Genomic DNA, 25,462 nt, shown 5'->3' on the forward strand with positions numbered 1-25,462 from the left:
TGCTATTTATTAAATAAGATTATAATAACTGTATACATACAAAGAATACATACATACACACATACAACTAGAGTAAAATAAACATGATGTAGCAATAAATAAAAGTGATCACCATTTATTATAGCGTCTGCTACCTCTATTCTTGCTTCTATCAAAGTTAGAAGAAATCGGAATAGAAGCAGAACGGATAGTAGGACTTTCACTCATATGAATCAACCAATCAGGCACTTTTTGATTAGCATCCTTTAACAACTTGACAAGACTACTTGAAAGGAATCGATTTTCATTCGTGAAAAATGTCGTCGCTAATCCTGTATTACCTGCACGTCCTGTACGTCCAATACGGTGCACATAATCATCAATGTCACTTGGAAGATCAAAGGAGATGACATGTGTTACATTAGGAATATCTAAGCCACGAGCAGCAACTGCAGTAGCGACCATGATAGGTGTGATACCCTTTCGAAAAGACGCTAGGGCTGCCTCACGTTCACTCTGAATACGATCACCATGGATAGCTGTAGATGACAATCCATTCTCATTCAAGAACTCACAAACGATATCAGCCATGCGTTTTGTTTCAGTAAATATAAGAGTTAATCCATTTTCATTTTTGTGTTTGGCTAAAACTTCTAAAAGTCGTGCTCGTTTTTCTTCCTCACGAACAAGTTCAATTTCTTGTGTGATGTTTTCTGAAGTAGCACCTACACGACCGACAGAGATAAAGATATGTTGTTCCTTAAGGAAATCACAGGCCAGTTTCTGAATACTGTCAGGGAAGGTAGCTGAAAATAAAAGTGTTTGTCTCTTTGATGAAGAAGGCATATCTTCATTTTCTACAATACGTCTCACTTGAGGTTCAAATCCCATATCCAACATACGATCCGCTTCATCTAATACAAGATATTGGATATTTTGGAATGATAATCGACGACGTTCAAGTATATCTACAAGACGACCCGGCGTTGCGACCAAAAGATGACATCCACGATCCATAAGACGCAACTGTTGTTGAATATCAGCACCACCATAAGCAACGCAAGGACGTACATAAGAACGATAACAGAATTTTTTAGCTTCCTTATAAATTTGAAGGGCTAATTCTCTTGTAGGGGATAAAATGAGTGCCTGAGGATAAGCCTTTGAATAAAAATGAAAGCCTCGTTTAATAGGAGGTTCTTTTGGGTTTTGAAGTGGACCATTTTTAAACATGGCAGATAAAATAGGAAATAGAAAACCAGCCGTTTTTCCAGAACCAGTTTGAGCACAGGCCATTAAATCATAACCCTGGTTGACAATAGGAATTGAATATTTTTGAATAGGTGTAGGAATGATATATCTTGCTAAAGTAATATTATTCAGTAAATGATGATCAAGGTCCGAGGTAGAAAACTAGTTAATCAAAAAAAAAACATTAAAAAAACTTTGCATATATACACATTTTTTTTTTGAATTAAAATACAAATAATAGTACCTCGTTAATTCCTTCAGGAACATCATTGCCTTTGATTTCAACAGGAATAGTGTCATATTTATTAAAATTGATACCAGTATGAACATGTTCATCATCATTATCCGTACCAAACAATTTGATTCTTAATTCTTCATCCTCTTCTGCAAGTTTATGAATACCATTTTCCCAAGTACCGCGACCAGGCTCTTTGATGGTCTTATTCTTACCGGAATCATTCCACCCTAAATTATCCATAGTCATGGACCCCCATTCTGTTGATGAGCTTGATTTAGGAACATCACTCCAGCCGTCTGTTGTCTCTTGTTTTGCTTGATTCTTATTTTTTTGAGTGCTCCATGTATCAATAGCCATGTTTGTAGATGTTTGCATGCAAGTAGTAGTATCTTTCTTTTGGTGGTATAATTCTGAAGAAGGATTCCAGTCATTTACTATAGGCACAGAAGTAGTAGAAACTTGTTTATTCCAATCTGATGATGATCCAGACAGCTTTGCAGTAGTATTATTCGAATCTACATTCTCTGTGATATGCTGCGTAGCTGGTGTATTCCATTCACTCTGAATAGAGGAATTATCCAATTTATTCTGGCCCCAATCTGTATCTTGGGGTACACTATTTTCTGATTTTTTCCAAGTTGATGTGGCCCTAGACGCCCTGTGCCAATAATCATGGTTATTATCTCCTCCTCCTTCTCTTTCCCCTCCTCCTCTACTTTTTCTATTATCACACCATCCTCTATTATCACTTTGTTGATAATGTTGATGATTATGATTATTTCCTCCATTATAACCACCTCTTCCTTTACCTTGTTGATTATACTTTCTCCATCGTGGATTTGCATCATTCAACGATCTTTGATTTTTATTGAGTGAGTGAGGTCCTTGAGAATTAGACCATTTATTTACCGTAGTCCATCTGTAATAAATAGTTAATACAGATACATACATACATATATATATATATGTGTGTGTGTGTGTGTGCGTGTATAATAATAGTTTTTACCCAGAGTTGTCATTATTCTGATTATGAGACTGTTTTGTTCGTCCTTGTGAATCTACATTGATGTCAAGATTTTCTAATAAAAAAAAATATTTGTTTTTTTTTAAAAAAAAATAGAAACGAGTGCTTATAACTATTTGTTTATTTACCAATATTTGTAATAAGGGTATTTTCGTTATTCGTATTATTCCAGTCCCAGTTACTCATTCTCGAATAATAATAATTAAAGAACGACCAAAAATTTAAAATATATCCAATTTATAAATAAATAAAATAAAGTAAAATAAAAGGCAGTCACTAATTTATGCTTTGATAATGATCTGTTGGATTATATTGTTTGCATATAATTTTTTTTTTTTTATTATTTCAATAAAAAGCAAAATACAATAGGAATTTGACAAAATGCTAATAAAAGAAAGAAAAGGGTAAAATGATGTCAAATTATTCAAGACGAGCAAGCATACGATGAAGTATAGTATGTACTTTTTCCAATTCATCTGATACTTGGGCTAAACCTTCTTCTTCATAACGATCAACATCAGAGCTCGCTTTTTCACCAAAGGCACCTTCTCTATACTGGGAGTCAATGGCACGTAACCTTTCTTGTAACTTTTCAATATCATCTTCTGAATATTTTGTATGTGATAAACGATTTGATTCCTTTGCAATATCCATCAATTCTTGATGAACAGATTCGAGTTTCTTTACCATTGGCATTTTTGTTTTGTTTTGTTTTTTTTTGTTAATAATAATAGAGAAAAAAAAAAGCAAAAGAAATAGAGGGAAAAGGGATCCTATTTATTTATAATGAGAATAATTTATGCAAACTCTACTAATACAGCAAGTATCCGAACATACCATATTTAGTAATTATCATCCATTAATTTTAATTGGAAAAGAAGACATGGGTGTCGTCGTCGTATGACTTTTTAAAATGTGCCTTGAAGGAAAAAAAAAACTTTTCTCCCACAAAAGATAAGTAGAAAAAAACTAAACAAATCAAAAATATGATTTATTGTATATAAAATCGTCCTACACACACGCACACGCACACACATATAACGTTTTTATATATTAAGAAAGAGAAAAAGGGAAACTAAAAAAACTAGTTTATTTTTATCACCTTCCCAGCTTATTAAAAAGATGGGAAAATTAAACTCTACTTTGCTCTACTCTGTTCTGTTCTGCTCTGCTCTGCTCTGCTCTGAATGTGGATAAATCAAAATTGAAATTCAGATACTATGTTTGCTGGGCGGAATTGAGGTTCACTATGCAATGCAAACTTCTAAATCCCAAATAATAGTATCTCAATTAAAATTATACAAAATCCGGATGACATTTTTTCTACTTTTTAGTTAATGAAACGAAACAAAGGCTGTAGAAGATGTGATAGATACTTATTCAAATTACACTTTATTTTCCTTTATTAACATGTTATTTAATATACAGTCATAGCAAGAGTAATAGAAGTAATGTATTTTCTATTGCAATCATATAATATATGCAGTTTTTTTTTTTATTTTATTTTATTTTTTTAAAAATAGTAGCATTAACATTTAATAAACAGTCTTATATAATTCTAGTTACACACTAGATAGTAGTTCATAATAATACTCTTAGCTTTAGATACATTCCATTCAAAAGCTTTTAGAAATATCTGAAAAATATTTACAGACAGAAGTGTTAAAAAACAATAATACAGAGAAAGAATGATAGGGTGGATACTATCCTACAACATGAACCACTAAAGGTGGAACCTGCAAACAGTGACAAACTCGATGAATAGCTTATTCCCGGTATAGTCTAAAAACAGAAAATCATGCTGGATTATAAAGTATATCTATTCAACTATGAAGGATAACTCTACTAACTAACTAAAAAAAAAAAAGAAAAAAGAAATACAATCATAAATGATTAGCATACACTATAGAAACATATCAGTTACTGCCTACAATAACAATAACTAAACTATATTAAATCAGTTAATACACCTGTTGTCATATATGTTATCAATATAACCATAATATTGATAGGTCATGAAATAACAAAACAAAGATTTCATCTTATTAGCCATAAAATACAGTGAATTGCGGGAAAAAACTGGTAAATGAGGAAAATGATATTACACATTATTTATTTTACTGAGGGAGCTATCAAGTCAAAAAAAATCAAGTAATAAGGTTTATCAATCTCTTACAAATAAAATAAAGACAAAGCAATATCTGTTAATAAATACAAAATGTCAGAGATAAATTGTCTGACTATTGCCTTTATATTTACATAATATAGATTGTAGTTAATATTCAATCGTGGCGTTTATTAATCTTCACAATAGTAACGTAGACATAAATAAGATAGAGGAGAAGATCTTTATATTTCGTAATGTATTCATAAGCTGTGCCTATCTTGAATAACTTAACTTTTGTTTATTAGTTAAATTTATCTCTGTAAGTTGTTTATGCTTTAGGCTACCTATTTTTAATGATTGCTTATTAACTCATTGTCTTTATTATTCTCTACTAAACTAAAAACACGAATACTCTTAAAGTTCTTTACCTATAATTCAAAGTAACAGCAAAATCCTTATCTGTGACTTATTTATAAAATAAAGCCTTTTTTTTTTTTTTTTTGTAGTTCCGGGGTGGGGGAGAATCTAATATATCGAGCATTTTATATCAAGTAGTATTATAATAAAATAGTCATTAATTGATTGTATTATGCCCTGATACAAGGTTTTTTTTTCTCTCTTATTTTTTTTTATTTTTTATTTTTTTATAAACTTATATAATTTGCTTGTAAAAGATGTCAAAGATTAGCAAAGCAATAGGTGTTTCATTTGGCGCATTAGCAGGTGGTGCTGCTGGCTTTTATTTTTTAGAAATGTATAAAATTAAGTCAAAAGTTAGTACTTGAGATGTTATTGTTTTTTTTTATTTATTTGTTCTTATTTATTTTCATATATTTATACGTATATATAGGAGAAGAGATTAGCTTTATTATTAGAGAAGAAAAAAGAATATGAAAATAATATACAAAATGGCAATGGCACATCACTATAGAATTATACTTGATTTGCATATAAACATCAGAAGCATATAATATTTATTTTACGTAAACAATAGCTGTCTTTGTATATACTTTATATCAATTTATTTTATTTTATTTTCAAAAAAGAAAAAAATATGAATATGTGTATATTTATTCATGTATCCTTGTACCTTTTTTTTTTTAATTTTATTTTCCCGCATTTTTATATTAGTGGAGAAGAGGCTTTTTATTTTTTATTTTTTATTTTTTTTTTTGCTAGGGTTATTACTTGAGACTTATTTTTTTTTCTTTAAACATTTAACTGATCATGTTACAAAGAATACGTTTGTTAAACCGATCATTAAATGTTGTTTATCATCACCAAAGATCTATATCAAGATCCTATGTTGCAAAGTACAAAAAAAAAAAAAAAAAGGGGGGGGAGGGAGGGAAAAGACAAATAACTAATTAATGTCATCTACTAAAATAAGATCAGGTCTTCAGGAAGAAAGGATTAAAAAAATAACGGAAGAAATCAAGCGATTAAAATACGAAATTGAATCTAGCTTAAAACTAAAAGTAAATACATCAATAATAAAAACTAGAAACAGTTATATACATACATACATGAATTATTAAGTTTATTACTACTTTTTTTTAACAAAAAATAGGAAGCAACAGGAATTGAAAAGATCGATGAGCAAGACATTGCCACAGTGTACAAAGAAATCTCAGCACCAATACCTGTTAAACCTAAACCTAAAATCAGTTCTGATTTTTTAGAAAAGTTAAGAATTAAATTTCTAGATACTCGTCAACTAGCAGAAAGTGAGACAAATGCAGCAGGATCTTTGCTTCCAACACCTGACAAAGCTCTTCAAGAGATTCAACAAGCAATGACAAAAACAACCAAGATTACAGGGTTGGCGGATGTAAACATACAAGATCTTGAACAATTGATATACATGAATGCCTTAGCAAGAAAGCCAAAAGAAGCAGAGAAAGTTTTCGATTTTATAGAGGTAAAATAAAAGTGAATAGCATTTGACTTGTGGAAAAAAAAAAAGATTAACATTATTGTTTACAAGGTATTTAATTGCAGTCCAAGTATAAGATCGGTCAATCACCTTATGGATGCTTATGCTAATGTCAACGATCTGGATAATGTTTTATCCACTTTTAAAAGAATAGAATCACTCAATTTAGAACCTGATGTTTATACGTATGCAATTATTCTTAAAGCATTTGTTGAGAATAAGCGATTAGATGATGCATTTATTGTTTTTGAATATTTGAAGGAAAATGGCATTATTCTCAGCCAGGTAGGTTATTTGCATGTTTATTCTATTTTAGCTAATCTTTGATGTTGTCTATATAGCCTGCATTTTCTACTTTAATTAGTGGCTGTATAAAGGCAAATAAAATAGAAAAAGCTTGGGAAATTTTTGATTCAATGAGATTATCATATCATCAACCTGATGAAGTGAGTTTCACGCTAATGCTTCACGCATGTACAAAGGTGAGAGATTATTATTATTATTATTTATAAATGCTAATTTATTGTATAAAACTATATAAGCGAGGAGAGGTTGAAAAGGCATTGAACTTATTTGAAGATATGATTCAACAACAACTTTATCCTACTGATGTTACATTTAATGTCCTTATTAATGCTTGTGCAAGACGAACTGATTACTTTAATGAGGCATTTAATCTTTTGGATCAAATGAAAACTCATTATGGTTTTCAACCGGATAGAATCACTTATAACACTTTAATAATGGCATGTGCAAGAAATAAAGATTTACCTAAAGCACGTGAACTCTTTCAAATAATGTGGAATGACAATGAAGAAAAAAAAACTGATTCGCTGCTGACGCCAGATAGTTGCACATATACAAATCTATTTTGGGCTTATGCTAGTTGTAATCCAGAACTACATGACACTCAGGAGCAAAAACCGCAACATTATTTAACGACATTACCTGTTGTGCAGCAGTCAATTCTATCATCTCCACCTCCACGTAATCAGTCTGAGGTTGTAAAAGAAGCTCATCAATTATTTAACTACATGGTAGCCTCAAACATACCCGTCACATCTGTTCTTTTATTGTCTTATTTGGCTATTCATATTTCTCATAATCAGCCCATTTCAAGTTGTATGCACATTTATAATAATTTGTTTGATCAATATCAAGTAAAAAAAGATGCATTTACATTTAAACAGATGCTTGAGTTATGTTACAAGAGAAAGGATAAACAATTAGCTTGGAAGATATGGGAAGATTATCAAGACTTTTTAGAGTCTAGGAATAAATTATTCCTAGTTGAAGATGAATCTATTAGCGAAAAGAAAGCAATAGAAGCAGAGAAATATGCGATGGCTCTTAAAGAAGGCTGGACTGATAAACAACAGCTACAAATTGCTGTTTTAATGACAAACACATTAGCAAGGTAAATAGATAAATTAAATAGTCCAAATGATTCGATATTTACAATCCCTTTTGTTTTTTTTTTTGGTTTTTTTTAAAAAAAAAAGATCTAATGATTTAAGGAATGCAATTAGTATATTATCAAGTGAATTACGTCGTTCTAACGTTAATCCTCCTAAATTCAATAACCTTGCTCCGACTTATAATAAATGTATTCAACTGGAAGATGAAGATGCCAAAAATAGTTTGTTAAAACTATGTATAAAAAATACCGAGAAACGACCTCTCAGCTTTAAATATAAACGTGTTAATACAATACAATAGCAGTTAAAGTCAATTCATGTACAATATATATAGATTATTATATTTAGATTTTATCTTTCTCTCTTTTTCTTTTTGTTCTTCTTCTTTAATAAAAATAAACATAGGTTGTATGTAATGCAATTTACATATCATTTTATATATTCAATAATCGTTTCATACGTTCATAGACAGCAAAGCTGACAGCTACCATGGGCACAACTTTAACATAACCTATAGTTAGGCCAACATAAAATCCCTTCATTCCTTTGACACGATATATATCTTTGATTGTCTCTACAAATCCTACGAATTGATTTGGATCCAATAAACCACTCACTTGCATACGTCTTCGAATGACTTCTAGAGGATAACTACTTGTTTGTGCTACTAATCCAGCTAACCCACCACACACTAATTCAGCCCATGTCCTTAAAGGTGGTTTCTCCATGATCCTCTTTTGAACGGCTGTCAAGTCTTCTGGATGTTCAGCATCAAATGATAAAGGTGCACGTGTATAAGGTGCAACATAAGGATTGAAACGAAAAAGTTCAGTGACAGTATGATAGGTCCAGAAAGAGACACCTGCATAAGGTACTATACCTGCTACAGTGGGAAAGAACCCACGATAAAAGTTGAAAACCTCAAATTTTCCATGTTTTCGATGTAATGCAGCGGGTTCTTTTAGAATTTGTCGTAATGTTCCCAGTAGAGTAGGTCTTTTGTGTCCTGCTTCTTTAACATCATATGCAAGTCGAACTCGAATAAGGTCTAATGGATAAGTGAAAAAGACAGATGTCACACCTAATTAGAATAAGAATTTAGAACCCTGTATTCAATTTTTTTTTAATTTTTTTCGAAAAAAAAAAATAAATAAAATAAAATAAAATAAAATAAAATACCAGCTAAAGAACCAGCTATAAACTGTAACGTTGGAGTTTCTTGTGCTCGTGTAGGCATTAAAATCTATATTACATCTATTTAATATCAACTATTTATACGTATTGGCTGTTTCACTTTACTGCTCTATATTGTTCATAAGCTACAAATTTAATGGCGGCGTATGGGAAAATTCGAATTAAAGTGACAGAATGTCCTTGAAACAATCCCATGAACCCCGCATTTTTATAAATATCACGACCAGCTCTAAATGCGCCTGTAAATGTGCCTAAAAAAATATACATGTATACAAATATATATTTTACTTTTAACATGCATATGTCATTATTACGCTATATATTAAACTTTATACCAGCATATTTTTCAAATATTGGATTTCTTGACTGAAAAAGAATCTTGATTCTATCTAATGGTGCAATTGCTGTTTTTGCCTATCCAAAAAAAAAGTGTTAAATGATCTCGATTTTATTTATTCTGTTTTTCCTTCTTTTTTTTTTGTCTTCAGTACAATAAATGGGCTATACCATACAACCAGCGATCCCACCTGCTAGACCTGATCTAATCACATAATTTAAATTTTGTGTTCTCTTTTTTTCATTGTCTACCATTTTTATTTTTTTTTTTTAAAAAAAATTAGTGTAGGAAAGAGCAAAAGTAAATAACTATTACAAATTCAATAAATATACAAAGTATCTATAGGGAATCTAAAATGATGGAATGTGAAGAATAATAATAACTACAAAGAAGGGGAGAAAAAGAAAAGAAAAGGTAAAAGAAAGAAAGAAAGAAAAAAGGGTATACTACCTTACATATGTAGTTTATATGTACACATGTGAAATCTATATTTAGTAGTGTCCATTTTAAAGAACAGTCCTTTTTTTTTAAAATTATTTTTTTTTCTTCTTTCTCTCTTTCTTTTTTTTTTTTTTTTTTTTTTTTTTTTTTTTTTTTTTTTTAATACACATATAAATCTATTAATCTAAAATGGGTTCATCTGATCTTAACTTGAAAAAATCCTGGCATCCCGCCACATTTAAAAATCAAGAAAGAGTATGGAAGGAAGAGCAGAAACACAAAGAAGAACAAGCCAAGATTGAACAGATGAGAAAAGAATTGGCAGAAGAAAGACAGCTTCAAGAACTTCAACGAATGCAAGAAGAAGCAGGAACAAAGTAAGTTGTTCATCATAAACAGAACATAAATAAGCATACTAATGTTATATACGTATTTACTAGAAAACGATCCAATAAATTAGATTGGATGTATGCTTCTCCTAATGCTAATTTAAATGGAAATGCAAATAATGCAATGGAAGATTATCTATTAGGTAAAAAAAATGTTGACGATTTACTTCGCGCAAAACAAAAACAAGAATTGGTAATATTTTTTTTTTTAATTATTAACTTGATATATTTATTTCTAATGTGTATGTGTGTGTGTGTGTGTGTGTTTGTGTTGGTCTTTTTTTCTAATACTTATAGGAAGCTGCTACAGTTGCGGAACAAAGTCGATTTACACTTTCCAACTCGAATGCGAATACAGAAAGAGATATTCAAGCCAAGATTCGTGAAGATCCTTTATTGATGATTAAAAAACGTGAACAAATGGCGTTAAAGGCTATTATAGAAAATCCATTAAAAATGAAAGAATTAAAGAAAAAAGAAAAGAAGGAAAAGAAGAAAAGAAGCAGTAGTTCAGATCATAAGCATCGTCATCATCATCATAGTAGTAATAGTAGTAGTCATCGAGAGGAACGATCAAGTCGTGATCATAGCAGTCATAGAGATAAAGAAAGAGAAAGATCTAGTAAAAGTGATTATTATAGAAGAAGCGATGAAAGAAGAGAAAGGAGAAGTGATAGTCGGAATGATGATTCATATCACAAAAGTAGTAGTAGTAGGAGGAGAAGAAGTGCTTCACCTTATCGTCGTTAGAAAAAACAAACAAACGAATAGCATATACTTTATACACAAAATTGTAAATAAAGCAATTCTATAAACACATCTATGTACTGTTTATATATCTATTTTTATGTTTTTTTATTATAATTCATATATACAAGATGGAAAGAAAATATATATTTATATATAAATATATGTATATATTTATACATATATCAAATAGTTATGCATTTATAAGATTTATTGCTTTTTTTGTTGGCTAACCAAGACTTGAGAAGATTGATTTGTTCTAATACGGAAGATTTAGCAGTTCCTCCAGGAGCATTACGGTTTTCAATAGAGGTCTCAAAATTCCAAACAGAAGAAACATCGCTATCAAAGGAAGGATGCAATGACTTGAGATCATTTACAGATAAATCACTCAGAGAGCATGAACGATCCTCTGCCATTTTAACTGCTGCACCAGAGATATGATGTGTCTCACGGAATGGGACGCCCTTACGAACAAGATATTCCGCTAAATCAGTCGCCAGCATATCAGCACTTAAGCTTGCACGCATCTTGTTAGGGGAGATATCCATCGTACTCAGCACACCTGCTGTAATCTGAAGGGAACCAGACAATGTATCAGCAGCATCAAACATAGGTTCTTTATCTTCTTGAAGATCTTTATTATATGTACTAGGAATACCTTTATATGTCATCATGAATCCAGACATCTATGAAAATTTACTACTGTTTAGAAAAAGAATTTTTTTTTATATAATATAATAATATGATGATCAAAGACTTTACATTGCCAAATACACGTCCACATTTACCACGTAATAATTCTAAACTATCAGGATTCTTCTTTTGAGGCATTAAACTAGAGCCTGTACTATAGGCATCAGCTAAACGAACAAAACCAAATTCACCAGAGGAATAAATAATTAAATCTTCTGCAATACGTGAGATATGAGTCATCATTAGGTTAGACCAAAATAAAAATTCAGCAACAAAATCACGATCACTAACAGCATATAATGAATTATAGATTATATCACGGAACCCTAATTCCTTGGCTAAAAATGCACGATCAATCTTGAACGCATGTCCAGCCAGGGCACCACTTCCTAAAGGTAAGACATTAAAACGATCTATCAGTTGCTCTAATCGATCTGCATCTGATTGCCATAACCAGGCATAAGACAATAAGAAATGAGACCAACGTATAGGTTGAGCTCGTTGAAGATGCGTATAACCAGGCATGATCACGTCTATTTCCTTTTCAGCACGTGCAACTGTAATAGCGATAAGTTCCTTTACATGAGCCAAGATCTTGATACATTCATCACGCAACCAAAGACGCATATCTGTCGCTACTTGATCATTACGTGATCTACCTGTATGCAGCTTTCCAGCAACAGAACCTATCAATTCACCAAGACGACGTTCATTCGCAGTATGAATATCTTCATCTCCAGGCTTGATGACAAATTTGCCTGTTTCCCACTCTTCCATGACAGTTGCTAAACCTTCAAGGAGTTGGTCACGTTCTGATTCTGAAATAATCTTGTTCTTGGCCAGGGCCTTAGCATAAGCCATAGAGCCCATACAATCAGCTGCATACATACGTTTATCAAAATGAATAGAGGCATTAAAGGCATCCATAAGAGGGTCTACAGTACCCGAAAATCGTCCTCCCCATAATTTCTTTGGTGCGTCAGTCATGATTATAAAAAAAGAAGAAGGAAATAAAAGAAAATAGATAAAAAAAAGAAAAGAAGAATAATGAAAAAAGAAGAGAGAGAGAGAAAGAAAGAGAGAAAGAAAGAAAGAAAAGAAAAATGTCGAGCTTATTTTTAACCCTTAACAAGCAAAAATGCTAATTTACTGAGTAGCAAAACTCTTAATATGATATATGACTCACATTACTTCATTCAACGTCCTAATTTTTTTTTTATTCTAAAACTCAGATTAATGTTGTACTATGTGGGGGGGCAGATTTTATAATTTTGAATTATTATCTACCACAGCATTCGATGCTAAAAGCTTAGTAATTTGATTTGAATTTATACCAAATTCAGTCAAGATATCGATAGAATGTTTACCACTTTCAAGGAAAGGAAATTCGTTTGTTGTTGTTGTTGTTGTTGTAGTTAATAATCTTTTAGCAGGTGTTCTTGACAAAATAGGAGCAGGCTGAGGTATTGTAGCTGTTACTGCTATCTTTTCCTTTTCTTTATGATTGAACGATAAAACAGGCGTTACACATGCATCTGAGCCTTCAAAGATTGAAATCCATTCTTGTTGTGTTTTTGTAGAAAAGATATGTTGAAATTTAATTTTCATTTCAGGCCAGGAGATTCTATCCATTTGATTTGGTAGTTCATCGGTCTTTAAATTTAACTTTTCCAGTAAACAAGCATAAAACTGAGGTTCAATTGCACCACTGGCAAGTAAATTGATAAATAACATGTTATTCAACTAATTTTTTTTCCTTACACTGCCATGTGTTGATTATCTTTTGTTTTATAAACTTCATAAAAGTGAGCACCACCATCCAATAGATTTGTGCCACGTTCTCCTTCCCACATTAAACCGTGTTTTTGCATTAAATATGGAAATGTCGTTAAATATGAAGTTCCTAACGTCTTTTTTTTTTTTTTTTTTTTGTATCAGATTTACTATTCCTATTCTCTTTTATAAATAAATAACTTACAAGATTTGCATCTATAACTTGACCTTTACCAGACTTTGAACGTTCGATTAATGCCATCAAAATCCCCATGACGCACATTAGACCGCCACCAGCAAAATCAGCTTCACGTAAATATTAGTTTCTTTTTTTTTTTTCCTTTACATATCAAAATGATGATGATGATGATTAAAAAAAAATACCTAAAATATTGACTGGAAAAAAAGGTTTTTCACCTTGACGGCCTAGTAACTACAATATTGAATAACTCATTAGTATTGGTGGTTGTGTATGTATATATATATATATATATATGTGTGTGTGTGTGTGTGTTTTCCGTCTATCAAAGATTCAAAATAAAATATTTACACTGAGTGCACCAGAGATAGCTAAATAATTGATATCATGGCCTGCTATTTGAGACATAGGTCCTGATTGACCATATCCACTTAGACGAGCATAAATTAATCGAGGATTTAAAGTTAAAAGAACTTGAGGACCTAATCCTAATTTTTCCATTACACCAGGGCGAAAAGGATCTAAAAGAACATCTGCTTGTTTTAATAGGTATAATAAAGTATGAATAGCTAAAGGGTTCTTTAAATCTAAAGCTATGGATCGTTTATTTCTACCAAAAAATTTAGTATGTACAAATGATATGACCTTTTTTTATATATATATAAAGGGGGAGGAAATGAGATACCTATTTAAAACATCAGTATTCATGATTCTCGGTCGATCAATACGAATGACATTCGCTCCAAAATCAGATAAGACAAGTCCTGCAAATGGTGCAGGTGCTAAACCTGCCATTTCAAATACAACAATATCAGAAAGTGGCGGTAATTGATTATCAGACATGAGTGAACGAAAAGAAAAGAAAAGAAAAGAAAAGAGAAACTTTCATTTTGCCCTGAAATATAAAAAACGTAATACAATCTTTTTTTTTTCTCATAATAATAATATACTATTCACATGTTTTTTTTTGCTTTATTTTTCTTTAACATTATGTAATCAATAAAAGTTATTTTTATTATGTAACAAAATTTTCCTTCTATCAGCAAAAAGATGAACAGGATAGTATGCAAGGTCGAACAGGACAAAAGATATCATAAATAGAATGGGAAAGTATTCCTCTCCATGATATATATACTTACTTGTTGAGAGATTAACGGTCATCATCAGATTTGATACATAAAGGGAAAGAAAAGATAATAATGATCCTTTTTCATATATATGAGTTACACAACAGTGTTCTCCTTCTTACTACAGCAGCATGATCTATATCATCACCTCCCCCATTTTGTTGTCAATTATAATAAAAAACCCTGTTGTTGGGAAATTAAAATATGAAACTGGTGGAGAAGATTTTTGTTTTACTGCTATTACCAAATATAGTAAAAAAGTGAAATTTTATTTCCTTTATAAATCTGTATATTTATATGTATTACCTGTTCTTCCCGCTCATAAATATATATAGTCATTTTTTTTTTAAAAAAAAAAAAAAAAAAAAAGAAGAAATTTTCTCTTCTTTAATATATAAATCTTTCTTTTTTTCTTCTTCTTCTTTTTCTTGCTATCTTCTTTTTTTTTCCTCCACTTTCATGTCGAATCCTATTGCTGATACAGCAATTTATTTTGCAGATAAAGAAGAGAGATGTCACCAATTGTCTATTCATCCTTCTACTCATTCTAATTTAAACGTTGATGATGATGTTGTTCAATTAACTTCACCAGAATCTCCTGAGAGTCGTCGACCACAAACATTACATCATGCTTTATCTGACTTTGATCCAAAATTACAATGGCAAAAAGTATTAAAACGTATTCCCAATCTTGTACGTGAAGAGACAAAACATTCACACCATACAACAAGAACTGATACCAGTAGTAGTAGTAGTAGTAGCAGTAGTAGTAGTAGTGGTAGTAGTTGTAGTGATAACGAAGACAGTGATGGTCAGGGAGTAGATAGTCTTGATGATCACAATAAAGTAGAAAAATCAAATCGATTTAGTCAATTAGGACATCGTCTTGAAAAGGAACGAAGAAAACATATACGTAGACAAAAGAAGGAAGAAGCACGTCAATATCATCAATATAATGCTCAAGATGATATGTTACCAGATACAAATGATTTGCATACAAAAGTGAGTAATAATAATGAAGAAGAAGAAGAAGAATATCCTCAAATTGAAGAAGGAAAGGAAGAAGAAGAAGAAGGAGAGAATCAAAATTATTTTGAAAATCCATTTCAAATCTCTGATAATCATAGAAATGAAGGCACAGTGGAGGAGGCTATGACGGAAGAAGATAATGAAAAGAAAAGAAAAAATAAAAGAAAGAAAGAACAAAAGGCGACAATACAAGATGACGTTGAAAATACGAGTGCTCCAAATAAAGTAGAAAGTGGAATAGAAAAGGCAAGAAAACAATGGGATAAAACGTTAGATAAAGTACGTTTAATTGCCAACTTGCATACATTACCTCATAAAAGAAAACTAGACATCACTTCAACTTCAAGTTTAGCGCCTTATTATCCTCCTCTCTTTGATCCTATTTTTATTTCCTTATCAAAAGATCAACGTGGACGTCCTTGGGTAATGCAAACTAATTATAAATATAGATTTGATTATTAATGATTTTTTTTTCTTTTAATCACTCATAGCCACCTATTTTACTGCCATTTTTAAAAGTAAGTTACACGTCTGTATAATAACGATTTTTTTTTCCCTTTTCTCATTATATACTAGGTCAATATAACGGATTCAGAATTACAGACACAAGGTATAAATCAATGGGTTTTTCGTATCGAATTACAATATGGTGATATCAAATGGGTCGTCAAGAAAACAACATCTGACTTTGTTAGTCTTCATTATACTCTTAAATTAAAATCAAGTATCAAAGATGCTGTTCCAAGTCCACCTAGTTTTCCAAATCAACTCGAATCTTGGCTTAATTCAGCTAAAGAATCTATTCGACATGATGAACACCATCATGAAATAGAGGGTGAAAAGTATAAAATCGCTTTAAAGAGACGGAAGGCATTGACAAAATACCTTCGTCAACTCTTGATCCGAGCTCATATGATGGCCAATTATGATATCTGTGAATTCTTTGAAATCTCTGCTGCCAGTATTGTGGAAGATATGGGTTGGAAAGGGAAAGAAGGATTCCTGGAAAACAAGGTTAATTTTGTCATTCCTCGTCTCTGTCATGTCTTGAAACCTCATTTTTGGAACAAGCAATGGGTTTTATTAAGAGATTCTTATATGGCATTTATTGAGGATGTTTCTTCAACACAAGTAGATGATGTCTTTTTGTTTGACAAATCATTAACTGTTCAAAACAGGAAACCTGGATTATTAGGAAGATATCATCATCATATCACAATTGCAAATCTTTTTCGACGTATTGAAATTAAGGGGAGTCGACGTGAGGTAGTTGAATGGATGGAGAGTATTGAACGTGTTTTAAACGACAGTCCTTGGGTAAAGAACCATCGATTTGGTTCATTTGCCCCTATTCGACATAACGCCAAATTAAGATGGTTTGTAGATGGTGAAGATCATTTTAATGCAGTAGGGGAAGCTATCCTATCTGCTAAATCTGAAATTTATATTGCAGATTGGTGGTTATCACCCGAATTATATTTAAGAAGACCTCCAGAAAAGAATAGAGAATTTCGTTTAGATCGATTATTGAAACGTAAAGCAGAAGAAGGTGTTAAGATTTATATTATTGTTTATAAAGAAATGGCAGTGGCCTTAACTATCAATTCTGCACATACAAAATTATGGTTACAAGGATTACATAAAAACATCATTGGTAAGTTCCTCATTCTAGTACATTTTTATTACTGCAATTAATACGACTATGTATATATACTGTTGCTGTAGTTGTTCGACATCCTGATCATCGATCCATTGATAATAATGTCTTATTCTGGTCACATCATGAGGTAATAAACTATGTGTTTTGCTTGCTTGTTTTTCTAATCATTGCCTTTATTTTATTTTATTTTTTTTTTTTAAATAGAAAATGGTGATAGTAGACAATCGTTTAGCTTTTATTGGTGGGCTTGATTTGTGTTGGGGGTAATAAAAAAAAAAAAAAAAAAAAAAAAAAAAAAAAAAAACTATATTCATATACACATACTGGGACCTTTATTAATATATATATAAAAAAAAAAATACTACTACTTTTACTAGTCGCTATGATTCTCATAAACACAGATTAACAGATTATCCTACAAAAGGTCATACGGATGAAGTATTCCCTGGTCAAGATTATTCAAATCCTCGTGTAAAAGACTTCTTAAATGGTAAAATAGTATAAAATACTTGCATGTAAGATTGGAAAAATAACAGATTTCCTTTTTTGGTTAGTTGCACAATATGATTTAACTTTAGTAGACAGACACATTACACCACGTATGCCATGGCATGATATGACAGTAGGTATGGTTGGACCTATTGCACGTGATGTGGCACGCCATTTTATTCAACGTTGGAATTTCTTAAAAGCAAGTAAAGGCATGCATCGTCCTACAGTTCCCTTTTTAATGCCTAAAGGTGAATATGTAGCAGCTCGAGATGAATCTTCCTTTAAAGGATCATGTCGTGTTCAGTTATTACGTAGTTCAGCTCAATGGAGTTCAGGTATTGAACGTGAGCATTCTATTTATAATGCATATATGGAATGTATCACTAAAGCAAAGCATTTTATTTATATTGAAAATCAATTCTTTAGTAAGTCCCCCGTACTATAAGTTTTCATTTAAGACTAATATGAATTCATTTCTAGTTAGTACAACGACACAAGATAAATTATTAAGAAACAAGATTGCGCAAGCTCTTGTTGAACGAATTAAACGAGCCCATGAAAAGGGGGAACGATTTAAAGTATTCATCATTATGCCATTGATTCCTGCATTTGAAGGTGATTTAGCTACAAAGGACGCAGCTGCAGCACGTAATGTAATGCATTTTCAATACATGACTATATCTCGTGGTGGTAATTCAATTATGGAAAAGCTAAAAGAAGCTGGTATTGAACCCTCAGAGTATATTGGCTGGTACAGTTTACGTAACTGGGATAAATTAGTACCCCCATCTTCTCCTAAAAATAAGTTGTCATCATCATCATCTCGTTATACAACAATGTCACCATCAGCAAACACCTCAGCTAAACAAACATCTGTGCCACCTGTAGATACAAATCCAAATCTATCTTCCATGGATCCCTTCAATTCATCTTCACTTGATGAGTCTGAAGAGTCTTCAAAAAAGTCAATTTGGGATGATGATGATCGACACTATTACGTAAGTGAATTAGTTTACATTCATGACAAAATAATGATTGTAGATGATCGTATTGTCTTGATTGGTTCAGGTAAAGAAAGAAAGAAAGAAAAAGACATGAATATATATATATATGCTGCATACTCACCTATTTTACTAGCTAATATCAATGATCGATCTCAATTGGGAAATCGAGATTCAGAAATAGCCATGTTGATAGAAGATACACATACAGTTCCTTCCTTTATGAATGGGAAAGAATACAAAGCAGCCAAATTTGCTCATACCCTTCGTATGCAACTCTTTAAAGAACATCTTGGCTTGCTTGATTTTACACAATGGGAAAAATTGATGGAGGGAACAGCGGAAGGTGCATCCAATGTAAATATCGAACATCCAATAGAAACACATCATACAAATCAACATTTGACAGAAGAAGAAATTCAATACTTTAAATTTGCTAAACCTGATAAAGTGCTGGAACACGAAAAGCGATCAGGAGTCAAGATGTTAGATTCAAGTGAGTTTGGACATATGGCAGTTCGATTAGATGCAAAAGCGCTTGACCCCTTAGCTGAACATTGTTATCGCGATCTTTGGAATGCTACAGCAGAAAGAAATACACTCATCTACCGTGAACTATTTCGTTGTGTACCTGATGATACCGTACATACCTTTGAACAACATCGAAAATTTTTACCCGATCCTACCAAAGTTCCTCATGGACATATTGCGGATCTTGACTTACATGGACGTGACATTCAACAAAAATTAGCAAAGATTCGAGGACATCTTGTACAGTTTCCTACTAATTATTTAAAGGATGAAAACATGCTAGGTTCTTTGATACGGGAAACTGTGACTCCAATGGTTATCTTCACTTGAAACCCGTATTCATTGATTGGCACGTCATTAAAGAAAGGGAAAAGGATCTATCATGTTATCTCGAATAAAAATATACCATGTATTTTTTATAATATTATCTTGTATTGTATTTACATGCAAGTAGTAGTAGTCACAATAATAAGCTTATAAATCAATCATAACGTGTTGTAGTCTATCATATATAAATAAATATGTATATGTATGTGTGTATGTGTGTACGTGTGTATATTGATTAATCATTATCTAATACGTAAAAGAGCTTTGTTGTTGCTTTCTTTACTTTTTTTTTTCTTTTCTTTTTTTTTTTATTAAAAAAAAAAGGAATTGAATACAAATGAATGAAACAACATGCAATAACAATCTATTATTTTATTACTCGATTGATCTTGATGGAAAAGAAGAAGAAATGAATAAAACACGATTACTCCATCCCTTAAAAAAAAAGAAAAGGGGAGGACTATCTTATTATAAAAGGCTATCTCAAAGACTCATCATCCATCATCTAATTGTTCCTGTCGTGCGATTCTTGGTTCATATTATTCATAGTACCATTGTCAACATAGTGGGATTTCCAAATTTAGTAATTAGTTTCTAGATGCATAAATAATAATAAAAGATTTACCTGTAAATAATACAAATAAAATAACAGGTTTCTTTTTTTTTGGGGGGGAGAGGGAAAGGAAGAGAAGGGAATGGAAGTAAAATAGTGCGGTGGGAAAAAATACTCTACATTTTTTAATTGGTTTACACTTGTAAACAAATATTTAATAATATTTACAGAATAGTCATGCTTTATTACATAACAAGTAAAAAAAAAAAAAAAAAAAAAAAAAATAACAATTATAATAATAATAATAATAAAAAGAGAGAAGGGGGGGAATAAATGAAAATATGTATAATGTGAATTATTTTGTATACACGCAAATATATTTATATGTTGTATTGGAGTATAAATAAACATGTTTAAAGCCACCATGACTCTTTTTCTTCATGATGAACAAACATATCAGTATCTTCTTCTTCTTCATCATGACAATTATAATCGAAATCAAATGATTTTCTAGCAGCTTCTCTTTGAAGTTGTTCATCTTCTTCAACCATATCAGACCATGAAGAACCTGTAATACCACCACTAAAGAATGCAGAATCATATGAAGTAATATCACCACGATGTTTAACAGAGGTAGTAGTAGTAGGGATAGAGACAGGAGAATCAACACGTTGTGGTTCATCAGAAAAGTAAGCATCCTCAGATTCATCTACATAAAGTTGTTTGATGGCCAAGAATTGCTCCTTGAATTCTGAAACTGAAGGTCGATCGGAGCCATTGATAGACAAAACGGAACTTAAAAGTCGATAAGTAGCGGTTGAAAGTTCTGGAAAGAGTTGATTCTTCAACATACGAGGACATTTCTTATATTCAGCAAAAGCAGGGTCAGCAGAGGAAGCCTCTTGCCAAGGGTTACGTCCAAACATAAGAGCCAATAATAAGATACCGAGAGACCAAACATCTGAAGCAGAAGCATCATAAGGTACAAGTTCGGTCGTAGTAGCAGCAGTAGCAGTAGTAGTAGTAGTAGTTACCGGATTATTATTATTAACAATGGAATCATTAAAATGTTCAGGAGCCAAGTAAGAAGTAGAGCCACAACCAAATTCCATAGAGTATCGTTCACGAGTAGCTAAACCAAAGTCAGCTACTTTGCAAGTAATATCATCTTCGTTCTCATCATCTTCACATTTAAGAAGGATATTTTCAAGTTTGAGATCACGATGATAGACACCATTTGCATGCATATTTTCGACACCCTCTAGAATTTGACTAAAGAGTTTTTTAACAAGAGTTTGTTCTCGTACTGGATTTATATCTTGATCACGAATAACAAAGTCAAAGAGATCACCTTGGTCACAAAGTTCCATTACCATATAAATATAATCCTTATCTTGAATTGTACGATGAAGAGCTAAAAGATAAGGATGCTTAAGAGAAGATTGAATATCCATTTCCAATTGTTGTAATTGGAGTTGTTGAAAATCAAGACCTAATTTTGAGAGTACTTTAACAGCTACATATGAATTATCTTTTAATGATTGACCAAGGAAAAGACAACCATAAGCACCATGTCCAAGGACTTCGAGGAGTTGAAACTCTTCACCGATAATCTTGTCTATCATTGATGTAGAAAGTTGAGACCAATATGTATTATTGTCTTGAACCATAATTGCTTTATATTCTATTTCTTTTTTGTTTTGTTAGATAAAATAAACTTGAGTGAATAGCAGAAAAAGAGTACGTGAAAGAGAGAGAGAGTGTGTGTGTGTGTATGTGTATGTGACAGATTTAACAATAAATGTAAATATAAATGCCAAAGAAGAATAGGGCTATATCGAATTATGAGACTGAATGAACATAGTATGCTAATAATATTTTCTTTCTTTTTTAATTTTTTTTTTCTTTCTTTACACTTTATAAATGCGTGTAATAGTAAATGATACTGTTATTTTGCTGATAAATGGAATAATAAATTACTGAGAGATCATGTTAAATAACTTCTGTTAATAATAATAAAAGGGATTTTGTTTGAAAAGGTTTAAAAAGAAAATAAATAAAAAGAAAAAAGAAAAGAAAAGAGAGTGGGGGAGGAAGATTATTTATAGTTAACAAATAATTCTCGTGCTTTCCTTTTTATTTGATTGGTTAATAAAATGATATGACGAATTTTGATCATAACAAAGCTGAAGGTTTTAGCTGGGTTAAATTATTTTTATTACGGGTAAAATAAAGGCATTTTACCTTAATCATTCTTAATAAACTACTATAAACTACTACCACTACCACTACTATTCTATAATAATTATTACTACTTTATTTCTTACAAGCCATATAATAAAAGAAAAGGAGAAAGAGAGAGAGGAATAAATATAAATGTGCATATATAATACATCATTAATAATAATATGGGCTGTTGTTGTTGTTGCGATTATTTATTAAGAATTAAAATTTTTAATTTTCATTGGTGGACAAATGTTGAGCCATAATAAGAATATTATGAGTCAAACTACCACATTATATATAATAAATATGGCGAATTTTTTGCTAAAATTGCTATTATCGGCACTTTAAACTTTATTTTTATTATTTTTTTTTTCTCCTCCTTCCCCCCTTCCTCCCCCCAAAAAAAAAAGAAAAAAAAAAGAAAAAAATAAAAATAAAAAAGAAATTATCATTTTCCATTTAAAAAATAACAGCATAATAATAATAATAATTTAGTGCTGAATTTGATTTATTAAGCAGTAATAACTTAAAAAAATAAAAACTTTCTTTTCGGTAATAATATAAACAGAGATGTGGTGGCGTTATCTACAAATGATTGTCTCCCATGACTTATTTTCAAGATCTGATAACAAAATATGTATTTTATTTTATTTATTTTATTTATTTTATTTTATTTTATTTCATTTTATTTTATTTTATTTATAGACTATGCATTATTGTTATTCTAGAATTTACTAGAAAGAAATGATATAACTAACATCATCAATAATAATAATACTATTAATGCTTTCTTCTTCTCTAATAATAGAATACATTATAGTATGTTTTACACTATGCATATTGTTTTTTCCCTTATTTATTTAGTATTATTCTAGAACAATATTAACGAGATATTTCGAATGACGTTACTGAATTTATTAATTAAATTAAATCTTTCCTCCTTTCTTCTTCTTCTTCTTCAAATAACAATAATAGAATCAAGCCACATGCTCCTATTATATTTTAATACGTGTTATAATATGCTGCGTAACATATAATGATGCTATACTTGTATCATTTTTTTTTTGTTACACTATATTAACCAACTGGCAACATGAGTTGGAGTCTATCATTCTTTTCTTTATAACATACTATAGGCTGAGAATATAGGCCACTTTTTGTATTTAATAGGGGATAAATTAATATATATTATTGTAATAGATGAGTCATCTCTGAGAAGAGGAAAATGAAAAGACTCGTAAAATCTAGGAGTAAGTGTGAGTTCAAGTATCCTAGAAAACTTATAGTGGTTATGATTGGTTAATATAAAAACTTCCTCCCCTTTTTCATTTGCAACTATGGCCCAATAAATCACATCAAGTCTTTTGTGAAACATTCTTATGTAAAAAGACAGTCTCTAAAATCTCACGTTATTTTTGGATACGAGTTAGAACTCTTATACTATTAAGCATACATATATGATCTAGCAGTATAATAATGTCATGATAAATTAAGTGTTATTATCCCAAGTAAAGAAACCAGTTTAGTTATTAATAAATGGTGCCGTAGCTTCTTCTTAGTATTAACTGTTGACACAATAAAATAAATTCAAAAAGGTACTTTCAAGACTTAAGTGATAAAGAAAATACTTAAAAAAATTGACAACATAAGCTATAATATTAGGACATATTTGATTTTATAGCATAAAAAAAAGAAAAAAAAAAAGAAAAAGAGTAGGGTATTATTATTATTATTATTATTTTACTCTGTTTATATTAGATAGATGTATTTTCTTTTAAAAGTCAAGTGTCATCTCGTTATCTTTTTTGAGTAATTCTAACATACCAGGAGGCATTAAAGGCTTCTTGATGGTTTTTTCTTTTCCTTCCTTTGTTGTAATGGTCTTGGTTTCTGCAATATATCTAAATGGCATTGTGACTGATTCATGTCGAGAAAAGAAAATTTCTGGATGATCAATGTAAGGAATTTTATCTAAAGGAACTATAATAATATGATTAGTGTATTTTATGGATTTAATATTATTATTATTATTTTACTTTTATCTTCTACAACTCTCTTTGTAACATTAACTGCTGTATCAGTTGTCATCTGAACGGGTCCAAGACGTCTTCCTTCAAATCCTAACTTACGTAATTCACCCGTACGATCTATAAAAGATACAAGTCAACATTACTAAGTGCGTGTATATATATATATATATATACATGTATTACCTCTTGGTGGATGATCACCCAAGATTCCTCCAAATAAAAAGTACTTGAATTTATCACCATCTTCAGGAGATAATTCTGAAGTACCAGAAGGATCCAACAAACAAACTTCTTCACGTTTAATACCAGGTATATTCAAGACATCGACTTGATAACAATGAGCTGCTTTTAATTCTTCTGGCATGCCTTCATTTAAACATTTATCGGTTAAGGAAGTAAAATAAAGATGATCGGGTCCAATATTCTGTAACATGTGCTTGTATTCAAGAGAACACCATTCATGAATAGCATCTTCCATATGTTCAATAATATAGCATCGTTTGTTATCAGTCATTTTTTTTTATTTCTGCTGTAAAACGATAAATAAAAAAATGAATTAGGAAAAAAAAAATTTTTTTATTATTATTATTATTATGGAGTTAAATTTTTCAAACATAAAAACTGTTGTTCTACCCTTTTTTTTTTTTTTCATTAATATTTATAATGGCATCAAAAGCAACCCAGGAATATAGATCTTCCTTTATTACACTTATATCACAATTATCAGAAATAGAACAAAAAGGACAAGAATTTTTTG

At 30.9% G+C, this 25,462-nt stretch overlaps 11 protein-coding genes across 11 annotated transcripts; 4 read left to right on the top strand and 7 right to left on the bottom strand.

The window, feature by feature from the left end:
- Nucleotide 1: 1 nt before the first annotated feature.
- BX663DRAFT_65331 (P-loop containing nucleoside triphosphate hydrolase protein) lies at nt 2-2,108 on the bottom strand. The gene is made up of 2 exons (XM_051532273.1): nt 1,475-2,108; nt 2-1,392 (listed from the first exon to the last, which is right to left on the bottom strand). Exons 1-2 carry the CDS (start codon nt 1,841-1,843, stop codon nt 109-111), a joined length of 1,653 nt encoding a protein of 550 aa, XP_051382641.1. The 5' UTR covers nt 1,844-2,108; the 3' UTR covers nt 2-108.
- Nucleotides 2,109-2,775: 667 nt separating this feature from the next.
- On the bottom strand, nt 2,776-3,264 carry BX663DRAFT_454729 (uncharacterized protein). Its single transcript, XM_051523827.1, has one exon. It carries the CDS (start codon nt 3,186-3,188, stop codon nt 2,913-2,915), a length of 276 nt encoding a protein of 91 aa, XP_051382642.1. The 5' UTR covers nt 3,189-3,264; the 3' UTR covers nt 2,776-2,912.
- A 1,957-nt stretch (nt 3,265-5,221) lies between these two features.
- BX663DRAFT_561268 (uncharacterized protein) lies at nt 5,222-5,700 on the top strand. The gene is made up of 2 exons (XM_051531919.1): nt 5,222-5,372; nt 5,450-5,700. The coding sequence occupies exons 1-2, from the start codon at nt 5,274-5,276 to the stop codon at nt 5,528-5,530; spliced, it is 180 nt and encodes a 59-aa protein (XP_051382643.1). The 5' UTR covers nt 5,222-5,273; the 3' UTR covers nt 5,531-5,700.
- Nucleotides 5,701-6,328: 628 nt separating this feature from the next.
- Nucleotides 6,329-8,296, top strand: BX663DRAFT_65437 (uncharacterized protein). Its single transcript, XM_051532274.1, has 5 exons — nt 6,329-6,520; nt 6,601-6,820; nt 6,877-7,017; nt 7,078-7,952; nt 8,038-8,296. The coding sequence occupies exons 2-5, from the start codon at nt 6,629-6,631 to the stop codon at nt 8,252-8,254; spliced, it is 1,425 nt and encodes a 474-aa protein (XP_051382644.1). The 5' UTR covers nt 6,329-6,520; nt 6,601-6,628; the 3' UTR covers nt 8,255-8,296.
- A 91-nt stretch (nt 8,297-8,387) lies between these two features.
- Nucleotides 8,388-9,342, bottom strand: BX663DRAFT_434803 (mitochondrial carrier domain-containing protein; the record flags this gene model as incomplete). Its single annotated transcript, XM_051523082.1, has 3 exons — nt 8,388-9,034; nt 9,133-9,196; nt 9,253-9,342. 3 exons carry the CDS (start codon nt 9,340-9,342, stop codon nt 8,388-8,390), a joined length of 801 nt encoding a protein of 266 aa, XP_051382645.1.
- Nucleotides 9,343-10,114: 772 nt separating this feature from the next.
- BX663DRAFT_435012 (uncharacterized protein) lies at nt 10,115-10,714 on the top strand (the record flags this gene model as incomplete). Its single annotated transcript, XM_051523093.1, has 2 exons — nt 10,115-10,302; nt 10,366-10,714. 2 exons carry the CDS (start codon nt 10,115-10,117, stop codon nt 10,712-10,714), a joined length of 537 nt encoding a protein of 178 aa, XP_051382646.1.
- A 486-nt stretch (nt 10,715-11,200) lies between these two features.
- On the bottom strand, nt 11,201-12,791 carry BX663DRAFT_454736 (argininosuccinate lyase). The gene is made up of 2 exons (XM_051523828.1): nt 11,827-12,791; nt 11,201-11,750 (listed from the first exon to the last, which is right to left on the bottom strand). The coding sequence occupies exons 1-2, from the start codon at nt 12,742-12,744 to the stop codon at nt 11,247-11,249; spliced, it is 1,422 nt and encodes a 473-aa protein (XP_051382647.1). The 5' UTR covers nt 12,745-12,791; the 3' UTR covers nt 11,201-11,246.
- A 56-nt stretch (nt 12,792-12,847) lies between these two features.
- On the bottom strand, nt 12,848-14,603 carry BX663DRAFT_510041 (CoA-transferase family III domain-containing protein). Its single transcript, XM_051527701.1, has 6 exons — nt 14,415-14,603; nt 14,081-14,339; nt 13,915-13,963; nt 13,736-13,836; nt 13,519-13,667; nt 12,848-13,465 (listed from the first exon to the last, which is right to left on the bottom strand). Exons 1-6 carry the CDS (start codon nt 14,570-14,572, stop codon nt 13,021-13,023), a joined length of 1,161 nt encoding a protein of 386 aa, XP_051382648.1. The 5' UTR covers nt 14,573-14,603; the 3' UTR covers nt 12,848-13,020.
- Nucleotides 14,604-15,229: 626 nt separating this feature from the next.
- On the top strand, nt 15,230-20,194 carry BX663DRAFT_510046 (uncharacterized protein). Its single transcript, XM_051527702.1, has 9 exons — nt 15,230-16,308; nt 16,377-16,403; nt 16,462-17,539; nt 17,611-17,672; nt 17,750-17,808; nt 17,923-18,035; nt 18,100-18,462; nt 18,518-19,105; nt 19,175-20,194. Exons 1-9 carry the CDS (start codon nt 15,316-15,318, stop codon nt 19,897-19,899), a joined length of 4,008 nt encoding a protein of 1,335 aa, XP_051382649.1. The 5' UTR covers nt 15,230-15,315; the 3' UTR covers nt 19,900-20,194.
- An 896-nt stretch (nt 20,195-21,090) lies between these two features.
- BX663DRAFT_403966 (kinase-like domain-containing protein) lies at nt 21,091-22,062 on the bottom strand (the record flags this gene model as incomplete). The annotated part of the gene is made up of 1 exon (XM_051522238.1): nt 21,091-22,062. A coding segment is annotated over one exon (972 nt), but the record flags the coding sequence as incomplete, so codon positions are not given.
- Nucleotides 22,063-24,394: 2,332 nt separating this feature from the next.
- BX663DRAFT_510056 (SAM-dependent RNA methyltransferase) lies at nt 24,395-25,340 on the bottom strand. The gene is made up of 3 exons (XM_051527703.1): nt 24,889-25,340; nt 24,712-24,822; nt 24,395-24,655 (listed from the first exon to the last, which is right to left on the bottom strand). The coding sequence occupies exons 1-3, from the start codon at nt 25,217-25,219 to the stop codon at nt 24,450-24,452; spliced, it is 648 nt and encodes a 215-aa protein (XP_051382651.1). The 5' UTR covers nt 25,220-25,340; the 3' UTR covers nt 24,395-24,449.
- Between the last annotated feature and the right edge of the window lie 122 nt (nt 25,341-25,462).

This window comes from Cokeromyces recurvatus (assembly GCF_025118155.1).
Source record: "Cokeromyces recurvatus strain NRRL 2243 chromosome Unknown BX663scaffold_13, whole genome shotgun sequence".
Lineage (NCBI taxonomy): Eukaryota > Fungi > Mucoromycota > Mucoromycetes > Mucorales > Mucoraceae > Cokeromyces > Cokeromyces recurvatus.

Coding starts and splice junctions, on each gene's coding strand:
- BX663DRAFT_454736 (XM_051523828.1), bottom strand. CDS start 12,744: ATGACTGACGCACCAAAGAAATTATGGGGAGGACGATTTTCGGGTACT. Junction 11,751..11,826: donor GTGGACGTGTATTTGGCAAT/GTAAAGTCTTTG, acceptor AAATTTTCATAG/ATGTCTGGATTCATGATGAC.
- BX663DRAFT_65437 (XM_051532274.1), top strand. CDS start 6,629: ATGGATGCTTATGCTAATGTCAACGATCTGGATAATGTTTTATCCACT. Junction 7,018..7,077: donor TGCTTCACGCATGTACAAAG/GTGAGAGATTAT, acceptor AAACTATATAAG/CGAGGAGAGGTTGAAAAGGC. Junction 7,953..8,037: donor ATGACAAACACATTAGCAAG/GTAAATAGATAA, acceptor TAAAAAAAAAAG/ATCTAATGATTTAAGGAATG.
- BX663DRAFT_454729 (XM_051523827.1), bottom strand. CDS start 3,188: ATGCCAATGGTAAAGAAACTCGAATCTGTTCATCAAGAATTGATGGAT.
- BX663DRAFT_65331 (XM_051532273.1), bottom strand. CDS start 1,843: ATGCAAACATCTACAAACATGGCTATTGATACATGGAGCACTCAAAAA. Junction 1,393..1,474: donor TTCCTGAAGGAATTAACGAG/GTACTATTATTT, acceptor TTGATTAACTAG/TTTTCTACCTCGGACCTTGA.
- BX663DRAFT_510041 (XM_051527701.1), bottom strand. CDS start 14,572: ATGTCTGATAATCAATTACCGCCACTTTCTGATATTGTTGTATTTGAA. Junction 13,837..13,914: donor TTTTCCAGTCAATATTTTAG/GTATTTTTTTTT, acceptor ATTTACGTGAAG/CTGATTTTGCTGGTGGCGGT. Junction 13,466..13,518: donor GATAATCAACACATGGCAGT/GTAAGGAAAAAA, acceptor TTTACTTGCCAG/TGGTGCAATTGAACCTCAGT.
- BX663DRAFT_510056 (XM_051527703.1), bottom strand. CDS start 25,219: ATGACTGATAACAAACGATGCTATATTATTGAACATATGGAAGATGCT. Junction 24,823..24,888: donor GGGTGATCATCCACCAAGAG/GTAATACATGTA, acceptor TATCTTTTATAG/ATCGTACGGGTGAATTACGT. Junction 24,656..24,711: donor GAGAGTTGTAGAAGATAAAA/GTAAAATAATAA, acceptor ATATTATTATAG/TTCCTTTAGATAAAATTCCT.
- BX663DRAFT_561268 (XM_051531919.1), top strand. CDS start 5,274: ATGTCAAAGATTAGCAAAGCAATAGGTGTTTCATTTGGCGCATTAGCA. Junction 5,373..5,449: donor TGTATAAAATTAAGTCAAAA/GTTAGTACTTGA, acceptor ACGTATATATAG/GAGAAGAGATTAGCTTTATT.
- BX663DRAFT_510046 (XM_051527702.1), top strand. CDS start 15,316: ATGTCGAATCCTATTGCTGATACAGCAATTTATTTTGCAGATAAAGAA. Junction 16,309..16,376: donor ATCAACGTGGACGTCCTTGG/GTAATGCAAACT, acceptor AATCACTCATAG/CCACCTATTTTACTGCCATT. Junction 17,540..17,610: donor ATTACATAAAAACATCATTG/GTAAGTTCCTCA, acceptor CTGTTGCTGTAG/TTGTTCGACATCCTGATCAT.